At 37.8% G+C, this 25,260-nt stretch overlaps 1 protein-coding gene across 1 annotated transcript; it reads right to left on the minus strand.

Annotated features, from left to right (window-relative positions):
* Window positions 1-1,555: 1,555 nt before the first annotated feature.
* LOC101541145 (UDP-glucuronosyltransferase 2B31-like) lies at window positions 1,556-23,267 on the minus strand. The gene is made up of 6 exons (XM_055139670.1): window positions 22,537-23,267; window positions 19,607-19,755; window positions 8,598-8,729; window positions 6,280-6,367; window positions 4,676-4,895; window positions 1,556-3,175 (listed from the first exon to the last, which is right to left on the minus strand). Exons 1-6 carry the CDS (start codon window positions 23,258-23,260, stop codon window positions 2,896-2,898), a joined length of 1,593 nt encoding a protein of 530 aa, XP_054995645.1. The 5' UTR covers window positions 23,261-23,267; the 3' UTR covers window positions 1,556-2,895.
* Window positions 23,268-25,260: the final 1,993 nt, after the last annotated feature.

Genomic DNA, 25,260 nt, shown 5'->3' on the forward strand with positions numbered 1-25,260 from the left:
TGGAGAGAGAGAAACCCTACCCCTGGCGCTTCATAGGGCAGTGGTTCAGTTCATTGTCTGGAGGCATTTCTGGGAGCTGCTCGTGTCCAAGGTAGTTCACTTGGCCTCCAGGATTGTGCTTGTGAAGCAGCAGAAGGGTAAAGGCTACACACGTGTGACCACTAAGCTTAAATGTCGCAGATGGCTGGGCCGGTATCCCCGGCCCCCTGGGATCTCCCGCTCGTCCTGTGACAGCCAAGCTGGGACCTCCATTTTGTGCTCAAAAAGTTGCAGTCGTCATGCTGTGCCCAGGAAGGAAGGGTTGAGAGAGAGAAACCCTGCCCTGATGGCAGTGCATGGGGCAGTGACTCAGTTCACAGTCTGGAGGCATTTCTGGGAACTGCTCGTGTCCAAAGTAGTTCAGTTTCCTCTGGGATCGTGCTCCTTCTGCTCCTACTTTAGCTTTCTATTCTGAACAATCCTCTATCCTTACATGGGCATGAGGGAGAATGGGTCTTTTTTCAGAGTTCCCATTCAAACACTGGGGGCTTTATTGACCTGTCTTTCATAGGTCTATAACAGAGCTATAAAATAATCTGATGGCACTGCTTCCCCAAGCAATCTACAAGCTCTGGTTTTAGTAGATTTTGGTGAATGAAGCTCAAATATTGACTCTTGGGCAACTTCTGACAAATCACTCTTCATATTAGGTCACAGAAATAACTCCACTCCAGAGCTTTGTTCTTGCTATCCGTGGACTCTGCTCTCATTGTCACCCATGCCCAACCCTTAACCCAATGATCTTACTCCCTGAAACAACACAAAAAGTAAACAGTCTCCATTCTGCATTCTGTGCAGAGAAACCCAGAGAAGCAGCAGGCTAACAGTTGCTGCTTCAGGGTAAAATAAGCCCAAAAGATAGAAAGCAAAGATATTGCTTCAGCCAGGGGAGTGTCTTTATGCCTCTTCAGGGTGGAGACAAAAAAGACTCAATTAAAATTTTCTAGTTAGAGATAACAGGATTATCCCTTCCCTTTGCATATGACTTCTAGGCAAATAGTCTATCTTCAGTTGATTGCTTGAACTTTTAGCAGGAGTCTTTCAGAAGGTCCAACTCTGGGACATGAATTCTTGAATGCTTTACTGGCAATCCAGTGCCTGCAAGTCAGCCTGGCTCAAGCACACACAGCATTTGTTGCAAACTGGCCCTCTTTGGAGGACCAGGGCAAATGAAAATTCTTCAGAAATAGAATCAATTTAACCCAAGTTAGTGGTTAGGACAGCATATTAATAGTCAAGCTGTGACTATCTGGTACAGCATGGTCAGACATTTTTAAAAGGTCAATCAACTTGTGGTGGCTAAGGCCCGTAGCAGCCCAATCTATAAGTAATTTGACAACCTACACCACCAAATAAGTTACTTCATGAAAAAGAAATTGGCAATTGACCAGAAATTGTAATTTGTCCAAAGAAAACATGCAGATGCTCCCATAACAAATAGAAGAAAATTAAAAAAAATTCAAACATTTATTTTTATGGAAATGCAAATAAGAGTTGCAATGACATCAATCAAAAATTGGCTTATAACACAAAGACTTAAGCAGTTTTGGTAAGGATAAAAGGAAAAATACATACCAGAATATGGTTGATGGTTACAAAAATTAACTTAACCTCTGTGGAAAACAGTATGCTGTTTCCTGAAGAAAATAGTAATTACATTTTAGCCCATCAATACTACTTTCAGGCTTATATCCTAAATTTAAGGAGACACTAATTTTAAAATATATTTTCACTCTATTTTGAAATATTCACCTTTCCAAAATTTAGATATCTTTAATTAGTTTGTAGATAATTGAAATTTTTTTGTTTCTATAAATAACCTATTCATCAGCATTTTAAAAGTTTAATTGCTTGCTGTTTAGTTTTCAGTTTTTCCTGGCATTAAATGTGTATGCCATTTTGTTGTTGTTATGTGCACCACTAGATTGATTTGAGAAACGTTAAATAAACCGTTTTTTATTTAACAATATTCTACCATTGCACTTTATTCCTTCTAATTTCCTTAATTCCTGCACTAAGATATGCCTAAGAAATCTTGGCCCTACGCAAATAGGATGAGAACGCTATTTGGTCTCCCAAAGAGGAATGGAAAGAGCTATGCTTGGAGTATCATGTGTCACTCAAGTGAGAGAAGGAATCAGGAGTTCCAACCTCTGCTGACGACCCAGAATCAGGGACAATGTCTCTTACGCCAAGCCATTGAAAATAAGGTAGGCTGGACACGTGATGCGTTTTAGAGACGACTGCTGGACTATAGCTGTTACTGACTGGATTTCGAGGGACGTCAAAAGACTGGGTGGTCGACCACCAACGAGATGGTCACACTTCATCGTCAATACCCTGAATGAACAGTTTGAGGCTCTTCGTGTTCCTGGAGGGAGCAGATACCATTGGGCTACTCTAGCATGCAACAGGGATGAATGGAGATGTTACTGGCGCCCACTAGAGCAAATCGAAGATAAACGGGATGATAAGTGATGACAAGTGACAAGTGATTTCCTCAATAGTGTACCTCTTTTATAGTGGAGTTGTATGGAAAAGACCTGTGACAAACCTTATAACTAAACATCATTTTGGCTCAATGCTATTTTATACATTTTAAAAAAATGGAATCAATTCATTTCAATATCTAAGCATACATTTTATTTTCACTTATTGAATGCTGTTTCTTTTTTCTTAAAATCACATATTTCTGACCTCAAATGGAGGGAAAAAGTTTGAAAGCACAGTTTGACATAACAACTTAACATGAGAATAATTTTGTCACCAGTGAATAGAAACCTGTACCCTCTTCTCTCTGAAACAAACTGGAGGGGTCCTCTCTATAAGAGAGAACAGCTTCGGGCCTCAATGCAACTAGTGCCTCTTTTCCTTCTTCCCTGCTTTAGAAAACAACCGGCAACAGCACAGGCAGCATTTGGTGATGAGCCACAGGGCAGCTGCCACGCAGGCCAGCAGGAAGCCGATCACGTCCAGAGAGTGGTACTGGAGCAGGGTGAGGTCGTGGGAGGCGGGCCGCAGGTGTTTGGCTCCTTTGTGGCGCATGACGAACTCGATCCAGAAGGCCGCCCTGTCCAGAGGCTTCACTGGCTGATCTCGTTGAATTGCCCTTAGTTTCATGGCATTCTCCTTATACCTAAGGAAGAGCCCCAAAGGGCACATTGAGAGAAGTGAAATTCCCCAGTAAATATGCACTAGTGAAGGGATGGATGTTCGAGCATTGTATAACTGAGACTTAATCCTGAAAGCTTTGTAACTTTCCACATGTTGATTCAATAAACAAAAACTGTTTACCCCAAGGGACTTTCAACTGTCATATATATGAATCAAAGTAAAATTGTTGGCTTACAGATGCAATACAACATTTGGGCGATCTTCATTGATAGAATACTTACATTGGAATTTTATAGTTTGAAAGAAATTATAAATGAAATGGATTGTAAGATGTAATATCAAGTCTATTAGAGGAAATTATATTCAACATTATTGGAGCTAAGTATGTCTTTAGTGGAAATGAATTTTTATATTAATGCTGGTTTGTCATTTATAGATGAACTGTTTTAGAGTTGTTTTGTCACTGGTGAAAAGAAACCTACACCCAATTTCTCTCTGAAATGAATAATCTTGACCATACACTACTGTTTAGTTTGTTTCACTTATGTTTTGCCTTGGGGTTTTGTTCACAACCAGTGATGCTTAAGCCTTCCATCTGGCTCTGCACTCAGGGATCAGGATTCCTCAATAAAGTATATGGGTGGAAAGTATCAAACCCAGGTAGACAACATGCAGAGCAAGCACCTTACTACTGTACTATCTCCTAGACTGGAAACACTACTTTCTAGCAATGCATAATTATCACATGAATAAAAAAATAAAGTATATTAAGTGAAAGAGTTTTTTACATAAGATTATATATTCTGTATGACATGCACATAATAACATAATTGATAGAGACGAAGGATAGATTAATGCCTGACTTGTGGAAGTGGTAAAAATATTATAGTTGAAAAAGTAATATTTTTATGGGTTTTTGAAAATGTCCAAAACTTAGGTCAGAGTGATAATTTTCTCTCTGTAACATAGTACATACATTATTGCATGTACTTAGTTGGATACTATGTAAAATATTTCTCTGTTGAAACCTTTTAATATAATAATAATCAAAGTTATTAATTAAGACAAAGTAGTATTAAAAGCTCCAAAATTTTGACTTTGGCTTAAAGTAATATTTGCTGCTATGCTAAAACAATAAAATAATTCTCACGATGGAGACATTACTAGTGCCCGCTGAAGCATATCAATGAGCAATGGGATTACAGTGATACAGACAGTGATACATTATGTTCTTAGTTTTTACTTCTTTGATTTTTGCAGTAGTTGTAAAACTGATCTCTTACAATTACCTAAAGGATCTTTATATATGTTCACAGAGCAAATTGTTGCAATAATCACTTACCTCAAAGTCAATGGGGCTAAAATGCATGCTTTTCATGAATGTTTGAGGAAAATAGCTCACTTATTATGGATTTAGTCATGTTAGCAATTTCTTAATTAACCCCTGAAGCTAACATAAGGTGTACAACTGAGAAAATCACCCATGTATAGATATTCTCTATTAAAATGTTGTGATACTCACGAAGGATCATTGATGACTGTCTTCAATGCATTGAGCAAATCTGAGCTTGACATTGTTTCAAAGTCCACCCTGACAGCTGCCCCCTTGGCCTGCATATGAGCGATGTTATCGGGCTGATCCGCAAACAGGGGAATGCCCACCATAGGCACCCCGTGGTAAATTGCCTCATAGATGCCGTTGGTCCCACCATGAGTGATGAAAGCTTTGGTTTTGGGATGACCTAAAATCAAGCAAATTTTAGGAAACAATCATGAATCTGGGTAATGAAATGAAAGGATGAAACAAGACAATAAAATGTATTTTTCAGATGGCAGAGCTGGAATATTTTAGTTTAATAGATAAAGAAATGAAGAATGCCTATTTGCTTTCAGTTACAAAATAAAACCAAGTTTTTCAGGTGAACAAATAAAATGAAAAGGGTGTGTTTTGTAAGTTTTTTTTTTTCCACACAGGGTAGTTCTCAGAGCTTACTCCTGGCTGTTCGCTCAGGGATCACCCCTGCCACAGCTCAGAGGATCATATCAGTGCTGTGGATTGAACCCAAGTGAGTTGTGACTTCTTTGTTTTTCTCCAGGCCGTATATTAATTATTAATCTGGTTTTCATGTTTTTGCCTGATGAAAAAATAAGTAAATGAAAATGTAGTGGGTATAAAAATATACTGAGTCATAAACCATGTCTTTAGAAAGGCCAGGCAGGATTAAAAATTAGGGCATTGGACAGACATTGGAGAGCAAATATGCCACTAAATCCTATTCATAGCTCACAAGAGCCTATTTTCAGTGTTGTTAGAATAATAAAACGTCATAGTTCTGCCTTAGAGATTCAGAGTAATTTTACTATAAAAACTACAGATTAATTTACTTTGGCATAACTGATGAGATTGGTCATGGTCAAGACATGAATAGTCATGCACATGGCATGAATAGGCAGTTTGTCATTACTTTGGTTTATCTTTAAATATTTTTGTTATTTAATGTGAAACAAGGGTACAAAATATGTTGGACACACAGAGGCAAAGAACATTTTCTAATTGTACCATCTTTCAATGTGGTTTTTATTTGTACTTTAAAAAATAATTAATTAAATTCCGGGTCTCCTGATGCTTGGCTAGGTAGCAAGGGCCTGAAGATTCTGTGCCTGGTAAGAGGTGCGGCAGTACTGGGATCGTGGTTTCTTTCAGGGCTTCATTCAACAGGGTCTGGTGCTCATGTGATGTCGGGACCAAACACAGAGCGTTGAGCGTTGAGTCATGCACACCAGTCCTTCAAATTAAATTCCCGGACTCTTTGTGCTTTACTTTCAGTCATCAATTTTTCTATGAAAATATTTAAACCATGTGTTTTTATTTAGCTCTCTAAATATATTCAAAACTACATAATGGGCAACTAAGCATTAGAGTTGTGACATAATATTAGTGATAACTGAATTTCCATTGAGTTCTTTGAAAATAATAGCAAGTGCCTATATAATAAGAAAGCATATAATAAGTAAGTATATACTGGTTATTTTTAGCTAATAAATACATAATAATTTTGTTTCCTTGTGTATTGACAATCCATTTGGAATTACTTGCATATCAATATTAATGTTTCAGAAACTTACCAAGAAGGTCATTCTGGGGGATCCACTTATACAGCCTAGTATTTGCCCCTAAAGTATCTGGCGTCTTGCTATCAAATCTCCATATAACCTGTGAATATTTAGAAAATGTGTTAATCTACTAGTCAATTGTCAAAATTACAGTATGTTTAAATGCAAAACCCACAAGAGATTCTATACCTTTCTTCTATAGAAGACACGTAAGTAGGGTAATAGTACAGTGGATAAGGCTTTTAACTTGCATACAATGAACAATGAGGTTCAATGAGGTTTAATCATCAGCATCCCTTATGTACCCCCTCTGCCCTCCCAAGTACTGCCGGGGGTGATCCCTGAGAACAGAACTAGGAATAGTCCTTGAGCCTCACTGAGTGTGCCCTGCTCCCCAAAATAAATGGATTTACTGTGTGCTTATATTTGTATTAAAAATGTGCATATAATAATGGTGTTTTTCACAGAGCCATTTAACAGAAGATATTATCAATAATAAACTTTGTAATTCAATTTAGAGAATGCATGAAATTAGTAAGAACTACCTATTTATTGTTAGGTATTTATTATAATTATCTCTCAATGTCATATAAGACAACTTTTTTTCCCACAGGGTTACAGAAAGAAATTTACTTAAATATACCTTCTGATAAACTGTTTTATCGGAAATTTATATCGTATGATTTTAAATAGTTGGTCCATAATATAAATTAGTTAAATAAATAATGATTTTTTATAAAATAATTTTAGTTTGGAAAATGCACTGCATTTTGCTTGCTCACTACTGGCACTGTATAAGAAAAAATTCTCAGGAAGTAATTTTTTTATGAGTCCAGAATATTGTTACATATTGTATGACAAAAGCCTTATCATGAACAACTTTGTAAGTGTGTATCTCAGTTCAAGAAAACTTTAAAAAATACATCATTACATATTTTGTGCTTGGACATTCTCATAGTAAAGGAGAGGAATTGGCAATAAATAATGGAATAACCAGAGAAACATCCTAGAATTGTCACCACTTCATTCCATTTACCATTATAGCAACCACTAACCATTATAGCATAAATATAATTTATTAAATAGGTATCAGTTCAAATACGTATAGCCAAAAACCTTTATGTACATTACCAACAGATTTTTATTTGGGAAATTACCCAGAAATTCTTAAACTCTGAATTATAGTAAACAAATGAAAGACCTTTGCTTGCATGCGCATGTTTAAGTGACTTTATATCCTTTTCAAATATAAACACAGATGCAAGCAAGAATAATATAAGGTAATAGACTAAAAAAGTACATGTTGGGGCTGGATTGATAGTATTGTAGGCAGGGCACTTACTTGCATGTAACTGACCTGTGTTCAATCCCTGGCACTACAGAAAATCCCCCAAGCCTCTCCAGGAGTGATTCCTGAGTGAGAGCCTGGAATAAGCCCTGAGCACCACTGGGTGTGGCCCCCAGCCCAAATGAATAAATGAATAAATAAATAAATAAATAAATAAATAAATTTTAAAAGGTTTGTGGTGTGGAGTACATCTTCAGTTTTCGAAGAGTAGGCATAATTTTATTGACTTTTTTTTAATACTCCTCTCTTACCTTCATCTTCTAAACAATTATAGCTATCTTGAGATTTGAAAGAAGCTATGTAATGCTGATTTTTTTTTTTTTTTGCTTTATGGGTCACACCTGGCAAGGGACAAGAATTACTCCTGGCTCTGCACTCAGATATCACCCCTGGCGGTGCTTAGAGGACCATATGGGATGCTGAGAATCAAACCTGGGTCAGCCACATGCAAGGCAAACGGTCTACCCTCTGTAGTATTGCTCCATCCCCTGTAATGCTGATTTCTGTATTCATAAATTTCACTCTGAGTAACATTAGTAGTTGTGTTTCAAAACACAACTACTGATAAAATACAGGACTCCTCCATGTCCTGTAATTAATCATTGATTAATGCTATGTTTCTGATAACATCTGCCGTGCTTTATCTTGTCATATTTTCTGCTAAAGCGTACAAATGACAGAAAAGAATTTGGTATTTCTGTTCCTATCCCAAAATGTTATTATATTAACCATTCACCTAACTTTATCCATAAAATATATCTCAACGTTAATGTCAAGTTATTATGGTTGAAAAATACCGCTTTTATAACTTTAGCAAGTGTCATATACATTTTTGTTAGAATTGATGTATATATAAGATATATAAGATAAATCAGACTTATCACAATTGAGCATTCATGTATTATTTTTATATAGATTTATACAGATTTAGCAGACACATTGTTAGTTTTTTGTTACACATTGTGTGTTACTATTACCTAACCTTTTGTGGAATCTGGGCAAGAGCTGATGCAATCACATTGGCTCTCTCCTCGGGCATGTTACTGACCATTGACCCCAGAGTAAACACCACAACACCATTTTCTCCAGAGCTCTGGACGAACTCCTCCATGTCCTGTAATACAAGAATTTGTCCCATTATTGAAGGACACATAATATCAAACAATATTAAAAGAATTGATACAAAAATAGTATAAGGAGAGAACATCAAGCATTTTAGAAATTGTTTATGACCTTTAAAAAGTATGGTGGAATACTCAAGACATGAAATTTGCCAGCTTAGAAATTCCCCCTTTTTCCGGTAGTTGAGACAAGAAGGTAGAAATCGTGTTTGCGTTTTTTGTGCGTTTGGTATAATTACTGCTCGCCATCATTGTTTAATCACTGTCCTAGAGTCACGTTTACTCAGCTCCACTCCTCTTCCCTCTTCTACCACCAACTGGTCATCTCAATTCTGTTTCAAAGTCCAAAACTTTGTTGCAAATACATACTTTCCATGCTTTTTATTCATTTCTTTGTATGCCACATGCATGAAGTCATCAGTTTTTGTTCTTTCTCTGAATAAGTTTGTTTAACATAACCCTCTCTAGCTCCATCTAAGTTGTAACAAAAGGTTTCACCTATTCTAATAGCTGAGAAGTACTTCATTATGTCTATAAACCCCAACTTCTTTATCCATTCAACCTTCAGTGGACAGGGTTTGTTTTTATATTTTGACTACTTTAAGTAGAGGGCCCAGGGACATAGGTGTGCATACTTTTTGAATAAATTTTTCATGTTCTTGGGTTATATGTTAATAAATTAAAATCTGTAGATCATATAACAACTTAAGCTTAAGTTTTTTTTCCTACAAAGATTCAATTCTGTTTTCCATAGAGACTGAACAAGACTGCATTTGTACATGTCTTATTTTTTCCTACAAAGGTTCAATGCTATTTTCCACAGAGACTGAACAAGATTACATTTGTACATTGTCATTCTAAAGAAGCAATTCGCAAGTGTTGGTATTATTTATATTTCCACATTTATGTAAATAACCTCCAGGCATCTTCTTATTAATACAACTGGAATCTAAACCATAGAACAATAATTTCCATTTATCCATCATCATTCCGTGTTAATGAGCATTCTACTTGTTTGTAAGTTTTGATGTCCAGATACCTCATAAGAGATTTTTGTTTTCGTCACCTGAAATTGGTCCTGAATATTCATTCATGATAAGAATGTGTTAGGATGTCTTCCCTTTCTAATTCTCAAAGATATATTATTGTACATGTGTATATTATTTTGTTTTGTCTGTTCAGAATAACTGGTTTGCTTCCCCTTTTTGTAATTTGTTCATAAAAATGCAAAGAAGTTAGGTTTTAAAATATCTCACTAAATTTTTTGGATGCATAGCAAAATATTGCTAGACTATATAATGATTTTATTTGAAATTTATTTGGCATGATATCAAATTTGTTTTTATTTTTATAAATTAATTGTTATAATCAATGTATTAGAAATAATGGGAAGTGGAAGGGAGCAGATAAGCTTAGGAAATATTCTGAGACTGTATATACTTTTGTAATTGTTATTATAGATTTTCGGCAGAGGAACACAGTAGGAACAAATTTCATTTATAGTCATATTTTCTCATAATTATCATAAATCATTTATGTTAATTCATGCGTTGTAGGGCTGGAGCGATAGCACAGTGGTCGGGCGTTTGCATTTCACATGGCCGACCTGAGTTCGATTCCTCCGCCCCTCTCGGAGAGTCCGGGAAGCTACGGAGAGTATCTAGCCCGCGCGCCAGAGCCTGGCAAGCTACCTGTGCATATTGGATATGCCAAAAACAGTAACAATAAGTCTCTCAATGAGAGACATTACTGGTGCCCGCTCGAACAAATCGATGAGCAATGGGATAACAATGACAGTGACATGTGTTGTAGGCAGGGATGATTTCTTTTTAGTCATTGCTACTTAGTGTCACACTAAAGTAAGCACACTAAAAGCAATTATCAATACAAATGATTTGGCAAAAGTATAATTTCATACTGGCAATATTGTTCACTGAACTTTTCTATGGTTAACACGAAAATCTGTGTGATCCTAGAAACCTATACCAATAATTAAACTCAGACATCTTTGTAAAAAAATAGCTGATCCACGGCATAAGAACATTTGGAAAAATTCAAAAAAGCACCAGAAAGAAAAAATGTGTTATTTATATTCCCTAGAAATAAGCTCTTTATAAAAATGTGTTTTTATGCTGCTGTTCATTATGTTTTATAATAAAATATGCATATACATAAATATTTAGAGAATTCCATCCTTTGATGTCTTCATTCCATACAATTGCATAAATATTTTATAATGTGTATATAAATATAAAGTGTTATAAATTCCTTTTGGTTATTTAGAATAATCTCAATATTTGATGTTTTACACAACTCAGTAATTTTTAATCTCTGATTATATTTGTCAATAAAATTTAATTGTGGATATAATGAAGTTAACATTCTAACCTTTTAAAAAATCAGGGTATAATTTGCCATATATCTTTTTACTTTCAGAGGTAGCATACATATTGTGGGATAATCTAATAAATGGAAACAAAAATACTTCAGAGAAAAACTATCTTAATATGCTAAAACCAAGACTTATTTACATTATTGATGTGGTTTTAAATCAAGTTTAGGAATATTAATAATGAAAATTACTATTAGAATTGTGTATTGTGATTATACAGATATTTATCTTTCCCTCCATTATTAGAAGAAAAATTACTGGGGCTGGAGCAATAGCACAGGGGGTAGAGCAACAGCCGACTTGGGTTTGATTCCCAGCAGCCCATATGGTCCGCTGAGCACTGCCAAGAGTCATTCCTGAGTGCAGAGCCAGGAGTAACCCCTGAGCATCACCGGGTGTGACCCAAAAAGAAAAAAAAAAAGAAAAAAATTACTTCCATTTTTTTCTTATAAAGTCTCAAAGTAGACCTGGTCTTGGCCCCAAAATTTTAGAAGGTCAGAAAATACCAAAATAATGTTTGGAAGTTCCTGCCACAGCCCTAGGGGGAAGAATAATTCAAACCTAGGACCACAACTTATACATAGACCCATCAGGTGAAGATTCATTAGGAACAATTACCATATTGAAATTCTTAATGGAAACTAGTATTTTTCCTTAACAAAGTCCTAGCAAAGGATTCTGATTTGTCCCAAAAGCCCCAATCTAAGGGATCTTAAAGTGTCTATATAATAAACTGCTGTGTTACAAACCTGTTTTAGGGTGTACTTTTCTAGGTTTTTGTGCTCTTGCAGACAGATTAGAATGGAAGGAGTGAAAAGCAACAACAGAATATAGAATTTCCTTAACGGGAAAGGGGCCCTACTGGGATATCCTTGGAAGCTCACTGGATTTTTCTTTTAGAGGCTTCATTTGCTCTTCTGCCTTTTGTTTCCCTATATTTGGTTATGTCAGGGTGGCTGTTGATTAGTTCCTGGCTCTGGGTTTCCGTTGACCCTGTATTTCTCGAAGTTTTCAGAAGGAATTATTCATAAAGTTTGATAACAGGATGTTATGATGTTTCAGAACATATGAGGAGATGTACAGGTCCAGTTTTGAGCCCCTGCCCACCACGAAAACTGATATGTTCCTCTCTAGTGTGTCCCAGTTTCCTGTTCCACTGTGCAGTACATTTGGGTTCACTTGCACACTCCAACTTGTAGTGATTATTTTTTTTTCCCTTTATTAGGGATCTACCCACTCTTTTGTAAGGATGCTCTCTTTCCCTTTTTTAAAAAAAAAATATTTATTTTTAAATTTGTTTATTTTTATTTTTTAATTAGTGAATCACCGTGAGGTGCAGATTTACTCATTTTCATGCTTGTTTTTCCATCATACAATGCTCAAGAACCCATCCCTCCACCAGTGGCCATTCTCCACCACCAATGAACCCAGCATCCCTCCCACCCCCCAATCCCATCTCCAACACCCCATCCCGCCTCTATGGCAGGGCATTCCATTTTGTTCTCTCTCTCTTTTTGGGTGTTGTGGTTTGCAATGGGGGTATTGGGTGGCCATTGTGTTCAATCTATAGTCTACTTTCAGCACGCATCTCCTTTCCAAAGCAGGTTCTCCAACCACATTATACTTGGTGTTCCTTTATCTCTCTGAGCTGTCTTTTCCCCATGCATGTGAGGCCGGCTTCCAAGCCATGGAGTCAATTTTCTGGTACTTATTTCTACTATTCTTGGGTGTTAGTCTCTTTCTCTGTTATTTCATATTCCACAGAGGAGCGCAATCTTTCTATGTCTGTCTCTCTCTTTCTGACTCATTTCACTTAGCATGATACTTGCAAACTTCATATATGCAAACTTCATATATGCAAACTTCATTACTTCATTTTTTCTAAAAGCTGCACAGGATTCCATTGTATAGATATACCAATGTTTCTTTAACCAGTCATCTGTTCTCAGGCACTCAGGTTTTTTCCAAATTCTGGCTATATTAAACAGTGCTACGGTGAACATATAAGTGCAGATGACATTTCAACTATACTTTTTTGCTTCTCTGGGGTATATTCCCAAGAGTGGTATTACTGGGTCAAATGGGATGTAATTTTTTGAGTAGCGTCCATATTGTTTTCCAAAAGGGCTGAACCAGTTGGCATTCCCACCAGCAGGGTAGAAGGTTCAGTTTCTCTCCGCATCCTCTCCAACAGCGGTTGCTTTTGTTCTTTTGGATGTGTGCTAGTCTCTGTGGTCTGAGACTATTGTGTGAAACAACTACAAATATCATAGTTGTTTTGATTTGCATCTCCTGATGATTAGTGATGAAGAGAATTTTATCATGTGCCTTTTGGCCATTTGTATCTCTTCCTTGGGAGAGTTTCTGGTCATTGCTGGTGGTGTTGAATTCTCCAACTACTATTGTGCTGCTAGCAATGTTCTCCTTAAAGTCTGGTAGGATTTGTTTTAAGTATTTGGCCAGTCAATCCTTAGGTACAAATATGTTTAGGAATGTGATTTATTCCTGTTGTACATATCCCTTGATAAATTGAAAATGACCTTTGCTGTTCCTTCTAATCTTTTTCAATCTGAAATCTATGTTGTTCTATACTAGTATGGCCACCCCAACTTTTTTGTGGGAGGTGGTTGCTTGCAGGATTGTTTTCCATCCTTTCACTTTGCTCTGTGTTTGCTCTGACTGTTCAGGTGTGTTTCTTGTAGGCAGCAGAATGTTGGGTTTAGTTTTAGAATCCAATTTACCACTCTGTGTCTCTTGATTGGTGCATCTAGGCCATTGACATTGAGAGAGATTATTGTCATGGGATTTTGTGTCATCTTTATGTGGGGTTTGAGATTCTTGTAGGGTTTTTCCTTGTTTTATAGTAGCCCATTTATTCCTTCTTTTAAGTTTTGTTTTGAGTTTATGAAGCTCCCGAGCTTTTGTTTATCCGTAAAATAGAGTATGGTTCCTTTGAGTTTGAGTGAGAGTTTAGGAGATAAAGAATTCTTTGTGAGGCGTTCACTTCATTGAATTTTTTCACTATGTCCCACCATTGTCATCGGGCTTGGGGGGGTTCCTCTGATAAGTCTGCTGTAAATCTAATTAGTGCTTCCTTGTATGTGATTTCCTTCTTTGACCTTGCTGCTTGCAGAATTGTGTCTCTATCCACAGCATACATCATTATGACTATGATATGCCTTGGAGTCTTTTTATTTGGGTCTCTTTTTGCTGGTTCTCTTCGGGGTCCTTGGATCTGGATGCCTGTCTTCTTCAGCTCTGGGAATTTCATTCAGGTTACTTCCTTTTTCTTCTGGTACTCCAATGATTCTTAGGTTGTTCCTCTTGAAATCATCCCCTAGGACTCTAGTTAGCTCTAGAGCTATTTTGAGGTCTTTTGCCATTATTTGTTGTTGCCTGTAAGCTTTCTGCAGCTCATATTCAAGCTCACGGATTCTGTCGTCAGCTGTAGCCATGCTAATGTTGAGGCCACCTACTGAGATTTTTAATTTATCTACTAATTTCTTTATTTGTGTCTCTTTTGTTCCTAGCTTTGAAATTTCTGCTCTCATTTCTTCTTGAATTTTCTTGGTGGACCATTCCATTGCTTCATTCTTATCCTCTAATTAATTGGATGTCTGTTCCATGGTTGCTTTTGAGTACATGGACTATCTTGAAGATTTTCTCTCTAAATTCTTTATGTGAGAGGTCCTATATGTGGGTAACCCCTGTTGAGGCTTCTGGAATCTTTTCTTCAACCTCTCTTTATGGTGGGGATTTTCGCTGTTTCCTCATATTGTTAGGAAACTATAGAGTTGGAGCCTTGTAGTTGTCTATCCCTATTCCTTCTTCTGCAAAGGGCATTCTGAATGAGCTACGTTGATGATGGTAGCCTTTTTCCCCTTTTAGAAGAATTCCTTACTTGCCCTTGACCTGATGTTCCCATAGACCTGCCTGCTTCTCTGACCCAGACTACCCCAGCCTCCCCCCACCCTCCGGACTCCTGCCCTGGCTGGCGGCTCGTCTACTCCGAGCACCGTAGCCTTTTTCTCTTTCGGCCCAGGTGTGTGATGTCCCTCAACCCGCCCTGCCGGAGTCCTGGCCTGCTTCTCGGACCCAATAATTGTGGGGAAGGGTCGTGAACTAATATTCAGGGGTCGTGGCCTAGGAAAAGAGGGATCGACCTATTTTGGGTCAGCGGCCGCACTTATTTTCTCAACACCAAGCAATTTCTTGTTACATGTCAGCCTTCATTACCTGTGTGCATGAGTAACATTCTAGCTATCAAAAAAAGAGTAGGATAATAAGCCAGTAGCCTATCCTAATTTCACCCAAACGCCAATGAGTACAAATACCTGTGCAAAGCCCAATGTAAAAGAGCACATTCTCTGAAAGCATCATGTGAGGCGTCATCTAAGTATTAGAGGAACATCTGAGAGAAAGGACATGTTCTAGAAGTGGAAAATAAAAAGGTAACTACCATTGACCAAACCCATTCAGATTCCTTTTCTGCTACAAAAGGGAACAGGGATAGTGAACTTGAAGGTCCCTCTTCCATACCACCACCACAACATACAGAAACAGCAAAAATCCCACCACAAAGAGAGGACAATGAAAGGAGTCCAAAAGCCTACATAGGCATTTCCTACAAAATTCAGCTGTGAAATAAATAATTTAGTGTTAAAATTTGAAGATGTTCAATGAGCTCAACGTAAAGATCGAAAAGTTATCCATTAAATAAAAGGAGGACCTGACAGAAACAATACAACAGATAGCTGAGAAAGTACGGGAAGAAATGAGTGCAGAATTAAGAAAGCTACAAAAAGAAATGTCACGAATGAAGTGTTCGGTAGATGAAATATATAAACTCAGTGGGTGTCCTCAACAATAGAATGACTACAGTGGAAGACAGAGTCAGTGAGATTGAAGATGAGCTGCAAGAAGCCTGCAGGCAACAACAAGCAATGGGAAGAGACCTCAAAATAGTTCTAGGATGAATCAGAGTCCTAGAAGATGGTCTCAAGAGGAACAACATTAGAATCATTGGAGTACCAGAAGGACAGGGAAGCAATCCCAATGAAAAAGCCACAGTCAAAAAATTATTGCTGAAAATTTCCCAGAGCTGGAGAATGCGGGGCATCCAGATTGAAGGAGCCTGAATGGTGCCAGCTAAAAGAGACCAAATAGAAAATCTCCAAGATATATCATAGTTAGAATGATGGACGTCATGGATAGAGATACAATACTGCAAGCAGCAAGGCCAAAGAAGGAAATCACATACAAAGGAGCACCCCTTAGATTCACAACAAACCTGTCAGAGGAAACCCTCCAACCCTGAAGGCAGTCGTGGGACATAAAAAACTCAATGAAATGAACGCTTCACCAAGAAGTTTTATCTGGCTAAACAATCACTCAACTCGAAGGAACCATACACTATTTCACAGATAAACAACAGCTCAGGAAATTCATTGGCAAAAAATCAAACACAAAAAAAGGACTAACGGGACTACTGTAAGACAAAAAAAAATCCCCTACAAACACAACAAACCCTTACCAAAAGATGGCGCAAAAATCCCATGACAATAATTTCTCTCAATGTCAATGGTCTAAATTCACCAATTAAGAGACACAGAGTGGTGAAGTGGATTTAGATATTGAACCCAACATTCTGCTGCCTGCAAGAAACACATCTGAATAGCCAGAACAAACACAGGCTCAAAGTCAAAGGACGGAAAACAATCCTGCGAGCAAACAACTCCCTCAAAAAAGCTGGGATGGCATTACTAGTATCGGATAACATAGATTGCTGGTTGAAAAAGATTAAAAGGGATAGTGAAGGCCATTTTTTTATTAATCAAGGGATATGTACATTGGGAAGAAATCACACTCCTAAATGTATGCATCCAACGAGACACCAGCTAAATTCCTACAACTGCTAACGGATATTAAGAAGGACATTGTGAGCAACACAATAGTAATTGGAGACTTCAACACCCTCCTATCTCCTCTGCCTAGATCAAGAAGATTAAACCCCACCAAGGAAATGCTGGCTTTGAAAAAGTAATAGAAGAGAGAGCGTTAATAAATTTATACAGGGAGTTATATCCCTCCAAAAAGAATACACATTGTTTTCCAGTGAACATGGAACATTTTCCAGAGTAGACCATGTGCTGGGCCACACAACATACCTCAACAGAATTAGCAAGATAGACATTGTAGCAGCTATCTTTTCAAACCATGATGCACTGAAGATAGAAGTTAATCATGTACAGATGCAGAAAACCAAATCAAACACCTGGAAATTAAACAACTCGATGTTGAACAATGAGTGAGTGAGTCAGGAAGGAAACCAAGGAAGAAATCAGAAGGTACCTGGAAACAAATGAGAATGAAGACACGAGCTACCAGAACCTGTGGGATGCAGCTAAAACCGTGTTAAGGGGAAAATTTATAGCTCTGCAAGCAATTCTCAGGAAGGAAGAAAGGCCCACATAAATTACTTGGCTTCACAGTTTAAGATCTTAGAAAAACTTTTGATGGGCCTGGTGCGTGGACACACTAATTTGTCCAGGAGTGGGCAAGCTGGGACAGCAGGCAGGGATGCTGGGAAGGCAGGACCTGGGCGCTCGGCAGGCAAGTCAGGCAGTGGGAACATTTCATTCCCCTTTGAGTGAATTTCCTTTCCTCCACCTCACACATAATATTTAATTAAAAAATATTTTCCTTCATCTTCCCTTTTAAATTCTCTTTTATGAGAATGAAAAATTACCCTGGAGAAAATTTTGTTCTATACCTTCAAAGCCTTGCTGTCTGACAAAATAAAAGGCGTTTCATTCAACCCATTATGCTAGAGGGTTGGACCATCCAAACAGCTAATAAATTCCTCGTCTTGCTCAGTATGTCCATAACCAATAAAGGGAACGCAAACAAAGAAGGAGGATTGTATTTTGGACCTAGGTCCTTCATTAATATAACACAAAATAGTCATAGAGGAGACACAGAATCTGACATATCAAGAATCAAAAATAAATATCTTAAGGGAATTTATTATTATTATTTTTATTGCTTTTTGATTACCGTTGACATTTATCAAAGGCCAGTTTAAAATCTATTGAGGTTGAGCAATCACATGCCTCAGTCTCTTGCCAGAAGATCTGGTACAGGTAAAGTACAGCACCTATGCAGCACACATTTTTCTATGTGTTAATTTTATAGTCAATTATGACCAGAATCCTATTCTACAAGCTATCTATTGCCCGTAGACGGGTAGCACCCATCTTCTGCTGCATAAATGTATTTTGGTAAATAATAAAATTTAAGCAATTTCCTAGCCCTAAAGAAGATAAGAAGACCAGATCCTTTCAAATACAAATCTTGTACTGCTTGCAAAGAAGAAACTGAGATTCCCCCCATATAATGAAATCCAAGGCCTTACCCAGAGAAGGGCAGACTCGTCAACAAAGAAGAAACTGCTAAAGAATCCATGAGATTATGAAGAGACCATATGAAAATCTATGATATCATGAAAACACAAACAGTCCAAGGCATGGGGTTCTGAAGAGACCATCAACAGTGCACGGGATGAGATTACTTCCTCTGCTCCCGACTTTACCCATTCACTGGAAACACTGTGGAACTGTCATCCCGTTGTTCATCAATTTGCCTGAGTGGGCACCAGTAACATCTCCATTGTGAGACTTGTTGTTACTGTTTTTGGCATATAGAATTTTGCCAAATTATCCCAGATAATTGGGATAGAATTATCCCAGATACATTGTGGGTAGCTTGCCAGGCTCTGTTGTACAGGTGAGATACTCTTGGTAGCTTACCGAACTCTCTGAGAGGGATGGAGGAATTGATCCTGAGTCGGCCACATATAGGACAAACGCCTTACCTGCTGTGCATTCTTTCCAGCCTCACTGACAACAAAACATTGAAAATTGCTACAGATTTATCTGGCAATACAGCATTGAATATTGCTACACATTTATTGTAAGACAGAGCAATCCTGGTCTAACTAAACTATATTCTAAAGTGATGTATAATGAATATTTAATCTTTAAATGTAGGAGTGATCTGTTACTGTCAGTGTCATCCCATTGCTCATCAATTTTCTCAAGCGGACACCAGTAACGTCTCCATTGTGAGACTTGTCGTTACTGTTTCTGACATATCAAACATGCCACGGGTAGCATGCCAGGCTCTGCAGTGCGGGTGAGATACTGCCAGTAGATTGCCAGACTCTGTGGTGCAGGGGAGATACTCACGGTAGATTGCAGGCTCTCTGAGAGGGGCAGAGGAACTGAACCCGTGTTGGCCACATGCAAGGCAAACGCCCTACCCGCTGCACTATTACTCCAGCCCTAGCAAATAAATTGTGGAATGACTGCAAATAACTTTGAAAGTATTTTAGCTTGTTAGTATCTCTCTTATCTAGGTAGATTGCAAAACTAGAAATCTACAAAGTGAAATCAAATAAAACAACAGGACCAGGCTTACCTTGGGCAGGGGCTTGGCAGGCTTGCAGTGCAGTCCTCCAACAAACTCAAAATTTGGTAAGATTGGGTGAGGAAACTGAAAATCCCAGTATGTTCTAATGAGCCAGAAATCGGCTTTGCTCATCAGATTAGATACTGAAGTGGGTTTTCCTGAGAGAGAAAAAAGGGGCAAAAAAAAAAAAAAAGGAAGACAATAAAGAATGAGAGTTTGGAAAGTGAATATTCCAGGAAAAATTCCGCATGGACCTTGGAACGATTGGAATGATGTAACACACTCTTCATTCAATACTATAGTTTCAATTCTATTGTCTGTGATAAAAAATATTCCTAAGACACTGCTATAATATGCTTTTATAATTTGCATGTGGTTCATGTATATTTAAGCAAGCTTAAATTAAAAAACGCAAGTTCCCAGGAGAGAATGACACGGTCTCTTGCCCACGCACCTGGCTATCTTGCCCCGCAGCCCCCCCAGGGGATGGGCTCCAGCTTCCCTCCCAGCTCTGAGTGGACCTCCCAGCGACCAAAGACCTCCAGAGCTTAGCCACAGTCATGCTCAAGGCCCCTCTCCACAAGTTTGGATGAGTCTCACGTATGAAGGTACCGGCAGAGGAACCCAGGTGTGTGGGACCTGGGGCTGAGACCTCCAAGCCTGCTCGGATCAGGACTGGTTCTCTTCATCCCTGATTTTCCATTTTCTAGTATCGCATCCAGGGACTGCCCCTGGTGCTGTGTAGTCCTATCAACAGCCAACATCTAGAGACTTAAAAGCAAGCTCTGGGAAGCTTATAGCCTACTTTAGCCTACTTCTCCCTCTGGGAGAAACTGACAAGCTACCCAGAATTTCCTGCCCACATGAGAGAGCCTCACAAACTCCCCATGATGTATTCATATGTCAAAAACAGTAACAATCTGGGTCTCATTCCCCTGATCCTGAAAAAGCCTCTACTGTGGCATTGTTGGGAAGGATGAGTAGAGATAGGCTTCTAAATTCTCAGGGCTAAGACGAATGGAGACATACTGAGACTGCTTGAGAAATACAATGATCAAGGGGATGATGATGATCATCATCATGTATATTTGCCTTTGGTAAAGTGGAAAAAACTTGTGAAAATTAGTAAATGAATAATGAATTTAAAATGTTTATGACTCGGGCTGGAGAAATGTACAGCATACAAAGTGTAGGCCACTCGCCTCTCACATGATATTTCCTGAGTGATCCACATCTCTTCGTATGGTCCTTTGGTACTTCCTGTGCCTGGAACCAGGAGTAATCCCTGAGCACAGCTGGGTGTGACTCCCAAACAAACAGAAACACCTAAAATGTTTATGACTAGAAAGAATCCACTCCTACACATGTATATCAGCAAAGCAGAGGATCTAACATACTTTCTATCTTCTAGATAAAGTTAGGATGTTTTTACCTCTGGAAGAACTGGGAGAGATTCTAAAGAGACATTGGTCTCTCCATAAAGGTGATCTCCAGTCTACCCTCTTCTCTATTTCTTAATAAAACAATTTTATTATTGGAATAATTATTTGTATGTCAGTCTGTTTGGGTGGAGCAATTGCACAGCAGGTAGGGCGTTTGCCTTGCATGCCGCCAACCCGGGTTTGATTCCTTCGTACCTCTCAGAGAGCCCAGCAAGCTACCGAGAATATCCCTGCCCGCACAGCAGTGCCTGGGAAGCCTCACATGGCGTATTCGTTATGCCAAAAACAGTAACTGCAAGTCTCAGGATGGAGACATTACTGGTGCTCTCTTGAGCAAAATCAGTAAACAATGGGATGACAGTGCTCCTGTGCTATATCAGTCTGTTTAACACACTCATGTCTAATAAAATCACATGATTATATTGTTCACAATCACGAATTATTGTTCAACATAAACTATAGGAATTAAAATACGTATTTGTATATTCTGAAATTTGTGCAGCATAAGATGTAAAGATCATTAAACTATTGATGTTCCACAGAGTTGTTGATAGGAATGCCTTCCCACTGGTGTTGTCGAGCTAGAACATTTAACAAGATATTTCCTTAGCCATAGAATTTTAAAGTAAATTAGAGATTTATTTTTATTTGAGGTTATGGGAAAATTATATTTACTACCAAATTGGTTCATGTTAAAACCATCATATTATTTTTATGTTAAATATAGTGCAAACATATTGGAAATATTTACAAAATACAGACACCTAGCAGTGGCCACACTTAACTTTGATTCTTTCTTTAGTGAATATAATTTTAAAAGAATATAGATGAATTTTTATATTAATTTTTTTAAAAAGATTTTATACTTGAAAGAGATGATTTGTGGTTACATAGTAGTGAGAGACTGTGTACTTGTTAGAAGGTAAAGTTGTTGGTACTGACTAAAATAAAGTCACTCTCCAAAATGAATGGTGTCTTCACATAATCAGGCAAAATACTTTAAACACTACATAAGGAAACCAAAGATAAATAATGCCGTCAATGTTTCAGTAGAGTTGTAATAAAATTGTACAGCTTAATTAAAATTAATATCTATTAACTTTCTAATAGATATATCCACCTTGAACATATTTTACATTTCTAATGTTTGCTTTAAAAAATAAAAGAGAATAGCAAAATGAAGATGCACTATGAATAAGTATAATAAACAACAATCTTGCAAGAGTAAAATTAATTATATAATAATCATGCTATTGCAGAGCCTGGCAAGTTCCCTGTGTCATATTCGATTGTCAAAAACTACACCATTGCAATAGAGGGAACTCTAATGTAAAAATGGATGTTGAATAATACGAATGAGTCAGTTTAGGTTCATCAGATTTAACAATTCACTGTTTCAAGGGATTAGAGAGATAGTACACTGGGTAAAGTGGAAAATTTACTCACCAAGATATTAGGACATTTAAGACATCTTATTACCACTGAAACATGACTTACCTAGAACTTCACTATAAAACTCATCCCATTGCTTGTCACATACTGTCTGGTACCAAAAGTCAAAATAAAGCACATGTATCATATTTTTAACCCTCTCCATGAATGTCATTTGGTCGCTTAATTCAGACAGAACAACAGGTACATAGGATGGTGGGAGGGGAAGTCCTCCACTATACTTTTCAAGTCCAGATCCGGGAGAGAAGCGGAGACTGTATACTAAAGGGACTTGAAGCATTTCAGCCAGAAGCTCACCACAGGGTCCAATAGCATCTGCAAAGATGACATCAAACTTTGTTTCTTGTAATTTTTTCATTAGCTTCTTGTTCAGAACTAGATCTTTACAAAAATTTTTAATTACAATAAAAAATTCACAAAGAATTTCTTCCATTTTTGCATAATAAGACCAAAATGAATTTTTTGGCATCTTGTATATCCATTCCTCAAGGAGTCTTTGGAGAATGGCTTCCAGATGACCTTTAGCATATTGTGTTGGGAAAACTTCAAAATTAAAAGAAGTTGGTTTTGTAGGGTCAACAAGAATAGAAGCTTTCGATGTAAGAACAGTAACTTCATGACCTCTCTTCACAAGCTCATCCAGGATTGTCTTTATGTTGATCCAATGGCTGTATTCCGTGGGCCACACCAACACCTTTCCACAACTCCCACAACTGAAGTACCAGCCCAACTCTAGCAGGAGCAGAAGTGAAATCCATTTAACAGACATTCTGGCAGAAAATGATATCAAACTTCTATTTTCTTTTTCCATCAGTTGTATTTATATAAAAGATTAATCGATTAGTATGTTAAAGTATAACTCATATATCAAAGTACTAAAATCTAAAACATTTAGACTTAATGGAGGAAAAAAAAGTAGCAGACCTTGTTTGTAAGCAAATGTGTTCTATCTCTGTTTGAGTTAATGAGTGTTATCACCAAGACACGAGTTGATGACCTTGCATGCCCCAAAGTGCAAGAGTGTGAGTTGATGAATTTGCAGCTATATTTTGCAATATGTTTTACAATATTTTTGCAATAAGTTTAAAAGCAGTTTCAAGGGAGAGATGACTATCTCCAGTCTCTTGAAATGAAAATAAAATTAAAACTATTTTAAGCATGATGAGGATTTATTGATTTTCATGAACAAGACTTTGTTTAATTTGGATAAGTTTCTTATTTTAGTATTAGTTTTATTTACTTTTAGGGCAATACCCTTCTGCCCCCAGGCTTTGTGTTCAGGGGTCACTGTTGGTAGTGCTCAGGGGGTCTGTATGTGTTTTCAGGTGTATCACAAGTAAGTCAAACACCTTATATGCAGTACTGTTGAGCCCTATCAGGAGCAAGCCTGTACGACAGAATTTCAAGTTCAGAATGATTTAAAAAAAATACACCCCAGAAACACAAACAGTGCTGCAAATCAGTGTTAGCAGGATGAAACAGAACTGACCATGTGAGTGGAAGCAACCATAAACAAGTGGGACTACATCAAACTAAGAAGCTTCTGCACTTCAAAAGAAACAGTGACCAAAATACAGAAAGAACCCACAGAATGGAAAGAATATTTACCCAATACCCATCTGATAAGGGATTAATATCCAGGATATACAAGTATATATATATCCAAGACACTAGTAGAATTGTATAAGAAAAAAACCTCCAACCCCATCAAAAAATGGGGAAAAGAAATGAACAGAAGCGTCCTCCAAAAAGAAATACACATGGCCAAAAGGCACATGAAAAAATGCTCCACATCACTAGTCATCAGGAAGATGAGAATCAAAGCAACAATGAGATATCATCTCACACGACAGAGACTGGCACACATTCAAAAGTACAAAAGCAACCAGTGCTGGCGTAGATTTGGGGAAAAATGGATGCTACTTCACTGTTGGTGGGAAAGCTGACTGGTCCAGCCTTTCTGGAAAACAATATGGACAGTCCTGCATTGAGCAAGTCTTGATACTCCTCCCAGTGCACTCTGACATTTGCTTCCTTGGCCTTCATATGAAAATAAGTTTATCAGTTTAAATACATACAGATGAATTACCAATGACCAATGAGGAATGATCAGGTCATGGTGGATGATTCACAACTGCTATTAGTCCTACTGTGAGTTATAACAGTTTTATTTTTAGGATATTCAGTGGTCAGATATACTTCAGGATATTATTAATTATTATCTGAGGAGATATATTGAAAAGTATGACCAAATAATCATAGAAAATATAACTTTCTATGATTAACTAAAGGGCTGGAGTGATAGCGCAAGGGTAGGTCGTTCGCATTTCACGCAGCCGACACCTGTCGATTCCTCCACCCCTCTCAGAGAGACCGGCAAGCTACCAGAATATCGCACCCTCGTGGCAGAGGCTGGCAAGCTATCCGAGGCGTATTCGATATGCCCAAAACAGTAACAGACAAGTCTTGCAATGAGAGATGTTACTGGTGCCCGCTTGAACAAATCAATGAGCAATGGGATGACAGTGACAGACAGTGAATATTATCTTCAAATAACTTTTTTGTTGTTTTTAGGCCACATCTGGCAGTGCTCAAGGTTTAATCTTGGCTTTGTTCTTACAGATCACTCTTGCCAGTGCCCAGGGAACCATCTGAGAATCGATTTCAGGTAGAGCATAAAAGGAAAGCACCATATTACCCCTTTGCCACCCTGGAAATTACCTTTTAATATATTCCCTACATATGTAATCAAAAAGTATGCAAGTCACT

The sequence above is a fragment of the Sorex araneus genome, chromosome 5, assembly GCF_027595985.1.
Source record: "Sorex araneus isolate mSorAra2 chromosome 5, mSorAra2.pri, whole genome shotgun sequence".
In the NCBI taxonomy this organism is placed as follows: Eukaryota; Metazoa; Chordata; class Mammalia; order Eulipotyphla; family Soricidae; genus Sorex; species Sorex araneus.